This window comes from Phyllobates terribilis, unplaced genomic scaffold, assembly GCF_046119375.1.
Source record: "Phyllobates terribilis strain yellow unplaced genomic scaffold, ASM4611937v1 Scaffold_9__5_contigs__length_417890890, whole genome shotgun sequence".
Taxonomy (NCBI): Eukaryota; Metazoa; Chordata; class Amphibia; order Anura; family Dendrobatidae; genus Phyllobates; species Phyllobates terribilis.
In genome coordinates, this window is record NW_027362769.1 from 143,193,340 (window position 1) to 143,204,457 (window position 11,118).

General features: G+C 39.8%; 1 protein-coding gene across 2 annotated transcripts in view; it reads left to right on the top strand.

Annotated features, from left to right (window-relative positions):
• Positions 1-10,053, top strand: part of ACVR1C (activin A receptor type 1C) — a 91,616-nt gene extending 81,563 nt beyond the window's left edge. For both annotated transcript variants that reach the window (XM_073647148.1, XM_073647149.1), the window contains exons 8-9: positions 300-430; positions 1,810-10,053. In XM_073647148.1, coding sequence (XP_073503249.1) covers positions 300-430; positions 1,810-1,935 — 257 coding nt within the window. In that variant the 3' untranslated portion in view covers positions 1,936-10,053. The remainder of the gene's footprint in view (positions 1-299; positions 431-1,809) is intronic.
• Positions 10,054-11,118: the final 1,065 nt, after the last annotated feature.

Below are 11,118 nucleotides of genomic sequence, written 5' to 3' on the forward strand. Positions count from 1 at the left end.
CCCGTTATTTTACATCATATGTGTAATAATATCAAAAGCCAAAATAACATCCTTATCCTAAATGCTTACCAGGGCATTCTGCTATTGTCCGGTCATAGGGTTTTCTTTAAAATTATGCCCATGCTATAGCGGGCAGGTAGGTGGTGATGAAAGGTAAATGAAGTGTCTGTAATAATATGGTCGAGTATTTTTGGATATTTTAAATGAGGGTTTCAGCTCCCTAGGTGAGGAGGTGGATGCTCTGTGCTACAATTACCAGAAAAGTATCATTGACCCTTAATTTTCTTGCTTTGCTCCAGGTGTTGTGGATGAATACCAGTTGCCTTATTACGATATGGTGCCTTCTGATCCTTCACTGGAAGACATGAGAAAAGTTGTTTGTGACCAAAAATTGCGGCCCAACATACCTAACCAGTGGCAAAGTTTTGAGGTGCCGGTATTTAATAAATATGTAAAATAAGTGACAAACTAAAAACAGTCCTAGGCCTCATTCAGACGTCCATTTTTTTTTTGCGTACGAGAAAACCGGACCGATTATTCTGATCAGGGTTTGATCAGAGTGTGGTACGAGTGTCATCCGATTCTCTTGTATGTGGAGAAATTAAAAAATATTCTCTACCTTCTCCACTATGACAGTTCATTCGAGTGTTGTCCAATTTCTTCACGGACCCATTGACTTGCACTGCTGATTTTGATGAGACCCTAAGATCAAAATCGTAAAGAGTAGGTTCTGCTCCGAAACGCGTTGCAATAAATTGGAAGTTTTTTATACTTACCGCCTGGATTAACCTTTCTCAGCAGCACCTTAGAGTATGTGCAGATGGCGTCTTATAGACGTCAGCATACCCGCATTGTTTTTGAAGCAGAAAATGCTCTGCATCTTTTCAGTAATTCTTGTGGCATCTATGTCACCTCCATCTTTGTTTTTTTTTTTTTTTCCATTTTACAAATAAAATAATGGCGGCTTACAAGTATAAACCACCAGAATGGACCGGTCACTAGCTGCTTCACAACTTTCAAAGCCTGAAGCTGTTAGAAGTAGTTAAAATCTACAGAGGACTCCTTTTCATGGCAGATGGACACACATGAATTTGCCAATTTGTGCCCTATGTATGTCAGTGTTACAAGTATAATCTATATGGCAGTAATACAGTTTCACATTCTTATATTCAATGTTCACATATACCTTAGCTCACTCAATTTGCTGCTACAACTGTAAGAATTTAGTAGTAACAGCTACTGCACCCTCTGACCATAGTGCCGCCAGGCAGTTTTATTGCTGTATTTAAAGCTAACAACTTTTGCCTCCAAGCCCCCACCTTTACCATACAGCACTTAAAGAAGACCGTACACCAGGTCAAATTTACTCTTCGTTTACCCCCGCTGCTCCCATGAGTATTCCAGCCTTTCTTTTTTTTAATTGGCCATATGGTTCCAGAGCCTTTTTATTTAGTGCTAATTTTTATATATATTTTTTTAAAGGAGACGGGGCTCACAGATCCTCGGGGGCGTGTCTTTAGGCTCCTCTGCATTATTACCTTATGAGCCACTCCCCATTTTAAAGACCATAATAATTAGCACTAAATAAAAAGGCCCGTATCTCTGGAACCGTATGGCGAATATAGAAAAAACAAAAAGTGCCATACTCAGGGGAGCAGAGGTAATAAAATAAGAGCATAAGCTAGAGAGTTTTGATCTGTTGAAAGGTCATCGATAAGGTGCCTAAGGTAGGGGAATATATACATAAAAATATGATCATTTTGCATCATGAAATACAGCCATGTTCTCTAAATTCTGACTTTGTTCTAGGCTCTCAGAGTCATGGGCAGGATCATGAGAGAATGTTGGTATGCCAATGGCAAGGCCCGCCTAACCGCGCTGAGGATAAAGAAGACGCTGTCCCAGCTCTGCGTGGAGGAAGACTTCAAGCTTTAGCGAGACCACGACAGTCACAAAGACATAAGAGGGATTTGTTCGAAGTTGTGTTTGCTCTACCTCAAAAGTAACAAGTGCCAGACTGGAGAACTGAGGATAAATGGACCCTTGGCTTGTGGTGGTTTGTAAATGGCAGAGCTGATTGGCCCGTCTTTATTATGAAGTCCAATGTGTAAAAAAACGAAAAAAAATAATGCAGGGTCTACGTATCACCACTGGTCTTGGGTGGCCTGTGGCAATCTAAGTAGCATGCTTTACCCTTGTACGGCTCAGGATGGAGCAGCCGGGAGGCCCACTGTGACTTTATTGCCCATGGCTCCTATGCCTAGTGCCGGTTGGGCCGCTTTTAGAAAGTCAGCTATTGACCACTAAAAAGTTATATATGTACATATACAATGTCAAAATCCATTATTTGAATGACAGTATAAGCTTGGAAACATGGAAATATTTCATTTTTAAAAAACAGATGTAAAACGTCCAGGTCACAAGACTCGCGGGGTCTATAGATAGAGATGGACAGATGTATTTAATAGAGGTTGCGTATTTGACATTTGTTTTTGGCTGCGTTTCGGTAAAGGGAACAGTTTTCGCTCTCGCTAATTATTATGTTCAGCTTTCTCGTGTCATAATCCAAACGGCGGTAGATAAAGATATATATTTATATACGGTAGACATATTTGTGCGTGTAGCTGTTGGTGCGTTTTATATTAGCACTTACAATAGACGGCGCGTGAACCATCGTCAGCACCAAAGTTCTTAAATGGAATGTTTGAGATAAGAAAATAAAAAGAAACAGCGCCACCACTGTTCCTCTTAGGATCTTGTTGGTATTGCACTCACCTTCATTCAATGAGTTGCAATACCAGCCTGTGGACAAGAGTGGCGCTGTTTCTAGAAAAAAATTCTGATCTTCTCACAACCAAATGAGTTGAAAGGGAAAACTTTTGTAAGATGGTGACGGGACCACATCTGTCTGTAAAAGACAATTGACTCTAACCAAAGATATAACAGCACATTTTTCACTGTACTTGAAGTCAGCACAGAAATGAGCTTGGTGACCGTTTTTCGATTTTTTTATTTCCTTTTTTTTTGTCTACTTGCACTATGTTTGCATTTTTTTCTGGTTGGCTTCATACATAGGGATTTAATGAGTCTCATGTTTCAACTATGCCTTAGAGTAAAAGGGGCTTTGTGGCCAAGGCCCGACCAATCAGAGCTGAAGCTTTATTTTTGGACCTGAACTAAAACAAAGATTCTGAGATAGTTTTGAAACATAAGGTTTAGGCCGGGTTCATGCATCCGTGTTTGACTGACCAAGTACGGACAGTGGGACTCCTAACCTAAACTCAACTGCCATGCCTATGAGATGTTGAGTTTGGGCCAGAAGATCCGTGGCTGGTCCGTCCATTGTAGTCTTTACTTGGACTGCGAAACGCGGATGTATAAACCACCTTAAAGGGAACCTGTCACATTGAACATGCAATCAGATTGGCCAGAAACATGTTACAGAGAAGGAGGAGCTGAGCAAATTGATATATAGATACAGTATAGTTTGTAATTTGCTTTTTTTCTATTCTTAGGAGTCCAGTGGGTGGGCCTAATCAGGCACTGAACTCCTAAGCATAAAAAGAGCAGGGGACTTAACCAATCAGGTATAAGCTATGAGCTGATTTTTTTTTTATCAATCTGCTTAGTTGTTCATGCTCTATTCCATGGTGCGGGGAGATCGGACAATCTGTACCAGGATTGCATGTGGCCTCATGTGCCTCCATATAGTCTTCTATGTGTGGTTCTGCCATAGATTGGGAGACATCTCACCAACTGCCGGTTTCTTTACATTTTTTGGTTGTAAGGGTTGTAGGTTTTGTTTTCAGCTTTTAGGAGTTTATTAAAGGGTTTGACCTAAAAAATCTCCCTCAACCAAACCTATTCTGATTGATGGAGACCTAGCAGATGAGACCACTATTAGTACTTAAAATGGCATTGGTCCCCTTTGATATCATCATAGAACTTTCAACTGTTCCCACTAATGTCAATAATCTCTCAAATCTGTGGTTACATATTTACTGTTGTCAACATTCGGACCCTACTTGCCAAATTCCCAACTTTTGGGAGTTTTGGAAAGCTTTGGCAACTCTTCTGGCAACTTTTCCGTGAGTCTCCCAGATGTTCTTGGAGAGTTGGCAAGTTTGTCCTGGACCGATCCCCCGGTGTTTTTGACTGATGGGTCCCTTTTTCCAGTCCTCACCAATCAGACTTGTGTGCAATAAATTCGATTGTCATAAATGTATATTTTGGGACAAGTCTTTTAAAGAGGATGTCCACTAGTGGACAACCTCTGCTACCAGTGAGGTGAAAAAAACAAAAAAATTTAACTTTCCTCCCGGACCGATGCTCTTCTTAATACTTAGCACTGCTTCCCATGCTGGTCCCCTGGCATCAACCTCTGGAGGGGGAGTCACGTGAGCACTGCAGCCTATCAGCAGCTTCTGATTGGCTGCAGCATACACATTTTGTCAGAGAGGAAGAAACAGTCTCAGACGAAATTTGACTTCTGTAGCTGATCAGTGGCTGCTGATTGGCTGTAATGCTCACATGACTTTACCTCCAGAGGTTGACGCCAGGGGACCAGTATTGGCAGCAGTGCTGACTACGGAGCAGAGGTGCCAATCTTAGACATTTATATCACATTTTTTTCACCTCCTTGGGCCTTTTTTGTTAAGTTTGTATTCATTATGTCACATTGTGCCTCTTGCAAACCACTTACTGCAGCGCTAACGTCATGTCGACAGCACTGCAGCCAATCAGTGAGCTCAGCGGCTTTGAGTGACCTGTGACGTCAAATCGAGCAGAGCAGCAGAGCTCACTAATTGGGTGCAATGCTGTCGACATGACGTCAGCGCTGCAGAAAATAACGGACACCGAGGGCAGCGGCGTAGACTCAGCGCTGGACCCGGGGAGGGTTAGTAGAGCAATTTTTTAAACAAACAACAGCTGGAGGACAGAAGTTTTCTAAACCCAGAAAAATCCATTAAAAGAGTATATCACTACCACCATATCTGAGTATTTGGTACGGATTTTATGCACATGAAATCCACAACATTTTACAGGAAGAGCAAAGTGGATGAGTTTTAACTTAACCTCATCCATAAGGTGCATTTATTTTGGTGCAGAATCTGCTCCGTATTTTGCTTCTGTTGCGTTTTTTAAATCTACAACATGTCAATTTCTGTAGCGGAAAAAAAACTTTTAAGTATGGATTTTAACTACTTGTTTCAACACTAATGCCTGGTGTTGTTTTGTTGTGTTTTTAGTGCATGAATAAGTATGGAAAATATGCACGGATTTTAGATGCAGAAACGCTGCAGATTTCAATTTGGTAATCTGGGGATAAAATCCTCACTGAATACGTAATGTGTGAACCAACCCTTATAGTGATCAATGAGTGTAGCATCTGTCATTAAAGGGGGTTGTATGAGAGTAAAACTGCTTTTTTGCTTTTTATTTTCACTGATACAGCGCCACCACTGTCCATGGGTTGTGTTTGGTATTGCTGCTGTAAATATAATAGAGGTGGAATTCCAAACTCAGCATATGGACAAGAGTGGCGCAGTTGTGGAAGCAAAAATAATATTTGTATTTTTTTTTTTTTACTTTCGAAGGACCAGTTTGCTATTCAGTTCCATCAGTACAAGAATTTCTTACCACCTAGGACCGAGGTTTTGATGGTGCACTAAGAATCATATGTAATGATTGAGATAGACATTGTACAATTGCCATTCCCTGCTTTTTTGGTGTCCACTAAAAAATCTAATTTCAATGATAGAAAAAGCATTGGGTGGACCCATCTAGACTGAAATATATATATATATATTTTTTTTTTCTATACAAGCAGAATATGGGGCATTTAGCTGCTCTGGATGCCCTTCCTATGATCCGTATTGCCGTTTGGGTAACAGGGCGTAGCCAGGCGATGAAAAATATTGAACTGCTTGTAATACAATTACTATTTCATTACTGAAACCAAATTTCATTCCAGCTTCTAATTCACACTACAATGAAGGAATCACGTTTTATTCTGCTTTGCTAATATATATTTGTATTAACCCAAGATATGTGTAAATATCGATCTGCATTTTTTGGTTTGTGTTTATACCATATGTCTCCAGATCTCTGTTTTGGGGTTTCCTACTGGTAAAGTCTGTTCTGTGGCTCATGGAGTCCCCAGAGTGAGGATCTTATTGTGCCGCTTTCTGATGCCTCTTTACACATGACTGGTTTTAAGAGTCATGGGGCAAATGCCGTGAGGCCTCCACCCCCTTGGTGTCCTCCACTACCCACACTGATGGTTGTTCAGTAGAGTTGAGCAAATCAATTATAATTTGAAAGTTCTGCAAAACCTCCAATTGCCCAGAAAACACATGTGTAACACTCTGAGGTCCCCTAGGACTGTATTGAAACATTTTCATGCTCCTTAATGCAAACATAGCCTTATTAACTCCATCACGACACATGACTTATATTTACATCATATGTCGTATCTCCGAATCTGATGCCGGCTCCAGCGCTGAGTCCACATCTTCCCCCGCCCATGACAGCTGTGTCATGTGCTTTCAACAGCCACGGGTGGATCAGAGCACCAACCATGGCTATTAACCAGTTAAATTTTGCTGTCGTGTTTGGTATCTGCTCGTACTGACCTGGAGAATTATAATGGCAGGTCAGTTTTACCATATAGTAAACATGATAAATAAAAAACCCAAAAAACAATTGAGGAATTGCACTTGTTTTTTGCAATTTCACCGCACTTGGAATTTTTTTTCCCGTTTTCCAGGACACTATATGGTAAAATCAATGGTGTCATTCAAAAGCACAACTTGTCCCGCAAAAAGCAATACGGCTATATTGACAGACAAATAAAAAAGTTATAGCTCTTGGAAGAAGGGGCGGTAAAAACAAAATAAAAAAATGGAAAATGGCAATGGCGTGAAGGGGTTAATGTCAAATTGACCTCCATTTTGATAGCTGTTTATCACTGCTGTGCAGTCTGTAATGTTTATTCAGTGTTTTATGGCTTTCTCTTTGTATCTCTAAGGCATATATGTGAGCTGTGACGTCCTCTCACTGTTGAGATTCATCATAAACTGGCTGCTGCATTCACTGCCTCTGCTTTTATACTTGTTACAATAGTCCCTCCTGATTGGCTGTGCTACGGCATGTGATAGCTGCTCGGGAAGCCTGACTGAGGTCATAGGATCCTTCTTTGGCTGACGCAACCTGATGCAATATGTAAAATGGAGGAGGTCATTTTAGGCAGTTCACATAAAGCAGATCACAATAGTTCGATTTTGCCTGATTCAGGGAATTCCTAAAAATTTAACACAAATTTGATTTTCACTGGATTGATCTGCTGATTGCTACTGTTCAGTGGATCTATCGAGCCCATAGGAGGTGAAATGGGGGTCATACATGTCTATGTGGTTCTCACTTTCAGAAGTGTAAGGTAGTTGCCATCTCCATATATCCCATAGGGTTAAATAGAGAGAACCATGCACCCCATGCACTGTTTCCTTTCTGTGGCTGCAATAGGAGGTGATGAGGTGACTGGGTCTTAGATTTGGGATAGAACCCTCCCACCGATCTTAATCTGGCTCTGTCTACATGGCACACATATTTACCGACATTCATATTGCAACATTCACAATATGTAAACCCTACACTCAGGACTGTTCCCAGAATGCCCTCTTTTGGTTATGGTTTTGCTAAATCAAGTCCCTTTTCGATCCAGTTTGCTGCACTGTCCCTGCAAAATTGTTACTTTACGAGTACCTCCACAACAGTCTTAGGTAAAATACGCTAGGTACTTCTTATGTATAGTCATTCTACCTGGTGTCCTTCGTTTGCCTCCCGCTATCTCCTCTGCTCGAATCTGCATACCTTTCCTCCTGCTTGCAGAAGGTCTGAATTCAGTGGTATGGGGATATCAGTGGTAAGTGTAAATCATGCCTTTCCTATCCTAACCCACAGCACTGGAAAGGCAGGGAAGGAATGGCTTAGCCTTACCAGTGCATTCGCAATGCCACTGAAACGGTCATCCTGGAAGCAGGAGGAAACGTATACTTATTTGAACAAAGGAGATAACGGGAGGAAAACAGAGAACACCACGTAGGATAAATATAACATAAGAATTGTATAGTTCTGAACTCATTGTAATTGGGTGGGGGGGCACTTAGCCTCCTGGCGGGAGATCTGTTTTTCTTGTGACAAATACTGTGATTACAATTCATTATATATAGTGTAATATTCAGTCCACTCACAAGCCGCGGTTGAATACGTATGCTTTATGCTTTCAATTCCCATTTATTGTTTTTATTATCTATTCCAGTTCTGTTTACTGTATCTCCCTTGTTAATAGTCAAAGATTGAATTATCTCAGCACAAGGAAACTTCGGCTGCGCTAATTATCTGCCATCGCAATCTGCTTAATTAATGCCTCATCTTCTGAGAGGGGTTAATATGACACAAATTAAATGATTTTATGCAGGCAAACAAGCCATGCATCTGCAGAAGTACAGAATATATTAATTGCCTGTCATGTTATACCAATTTATTCCATTGAGTTATTTAAGTATTTGTTATTAGCAATTCATGTAAGCCATGGATGACGTGTGAGAAACTACCTGTACACTGTGGTTAGTTTGTGTGTTTTTCTGCTGAGCTCTTTTTGCCTAATACAGAGTTTCAAATCTCCTGCAGAGCCATAGATGTAACAGATAACACGTGGAATGCCAGTAACAACCACTAGAGGGAGCACTCTGATTATTATTATTGAGACAGTATTTTATTAGCTCTAGAGCTCCCTCTAGTGGAGGCTGCAGACAGACAAAAAAAAATAGTTTCATCGATATCCATGCAGATGATTAGTCAGAAAAACAAAGACTGATATAAAATCATTTTGCGACAAAAACTGATAATAAAAACAGAGATTCAATTTTAAAAAAATTAAAATCAGAACATAATATGGGCCATATATTAGTAAATCAGAAGTTAAAGTACAAACCAAAGTTTAGCAGCAATGATTTTTACAAACATTTTCTCATTCTTCTAGCAGCCATTTATAGAAAAGTGACATCAGATAGTTATATTGGTTGTCGTTTTTAAGCTTTTACATTTGCCTCTTAGAAACCGAGGGTAAAACTCACTTTGTTATTGTTGGACCCTGCTGACATTAATTTTAATAGTCCTTAAAAGCATAGTCTACTTGGATAAAATCATGTTCCACTTTCAGGACTCACAGCAATCATCTGTTAAATTTCCCTGCAGTGCCCCCACAGGAGAAATGAAGTATTACGCAATTAATTTAGAAAACAATGTTTAATACATGGACAGGCTGAGTCCTCCAGAGCAAGAGATGCTCTTCGGCAGACTCTCTTTATTGTTGGTACCCCCTTAATTTCTCCATAGGGTGTTTACAAATGGTTCATCTAAACCAAACAACTTCTTTGATAAAACTGTCAAGTAGGAAGCAGTATAATTTTTAGACTATTGTGAACTACATCACTTTCCATGCGCATTAGATCTACTGTGTTCTATAGGCTCCATCAGCAGCTGAATTTGTACGTGACCCTACCAGACACTTGGAAATATAATAATATGGGTAATTAATTGATCAATGAGTTTTATCGAAACCACAAATTTCTTCTAAGGTGAAAGAAAAAGTGTTGTTACTGTCATCCAAAATAACTTACAACCCCAGGGTCATGAAGACATTTCGTAGACCCCACGACAACACCATTTTTATTTGTTTCCTTTGACTATAAACAATTTTTTTCTGTATAGTATAATGTGTTTTTTTTTTTTGTGATGTACTGTATATTGTATGCATATGTTATACATACTGACATATTATGTAGGATGTACACAGCGCAACCAAAATCAACATCACATGCACATTGTGTATATTAAAGAATACAATGTCAAACATTGGCTTATTAAAGTATATCTGGACTTTTTAATGTATTTTTTTCCATGCATCATTTTTATGAACATGTATTGTTTTGTAAAGTGGTAACTATAGTCAATTCTATCAGTGTTTCAGTGAAATCGAAATATATATTTTAAATAAAAAATGGAAAATGTAGTTTGTTGCTTTACTTTTTTAACATTTTTTTTTTTTTTTAAATCTTGCTCAAAATTGACCTTTTGAGCCTAACGCCTCTGGAGGGCCATATACTTGCTGTATGTTTCTTATTATAAAGCTAGGGTGACAGGAGCGCATTTTCTCTCATCTGAGATGATAATCACATTCTGATCAGACTCTGATTATAGTGTGATACGATTTTCTCGGATGACTAGAACATAGAAGTTGTTTTTTCTCTATCTCCTCCATTCTGCCAGTCCGTGAAAATCGTACTGCACTCTGATGTCATCTGAGTGCAGTCCGATGTTTTCCGTGCACTCATTGACTTGCATGGTTGAGTGTAACCGAATATCGAATCTAACTTGGGCATGCTGCAATTTTTTACTAGGACCGGCTCAGTCCAAGGAAAAAAATCGGACATGTGCACTGCCCCATAGAATAACATTGGTCCGAGTGTGATCTGATGTTTTATCGGATCGCACCTGGACTGATAATACGCACACTTTGATAACAATAGTATATAGAGCGCTGTGTGTAATATCTATGGCTACACTATTCATACTGCCGCTTCTTGGTCATGCTCTATCCACTTATGTCCCACCCGCTGTGCAGAAAATATTTAAAAGGAGCCTGTTAGCACAAAATGTTGAAGGCACTTTCCCACCTTCTTGTTTTCCATCTATGTCTTCCCTCCTCTGGCACCTGTAAAGCCAGAGCTGTCAATCAAGGGAGAGAAGGCATGTAAATTAAATAGGTGGAAAGATGCACTGAACTGCTTGGCCACACCAAGGGTGCACCAAGCGTCAGTGATTGGTTTGAACAGTCATTTTGTGCTGACAGACTCCCTTCATTTTCATCTCTTCTCTTGCACAGTTTATCTCTGCTTACTCATAGCACAGCCAGTCCTATAATAGAATCCTGTTGCTTGTCCTGCAGGTTTAGTATCCAGCTTCTTTCTCTAGTAAGATAATATTCTTCCTTGTAAAATCTCATAACAAAGACGAAGCGCATCAAGATGATATTACATGTTATATTACATCATA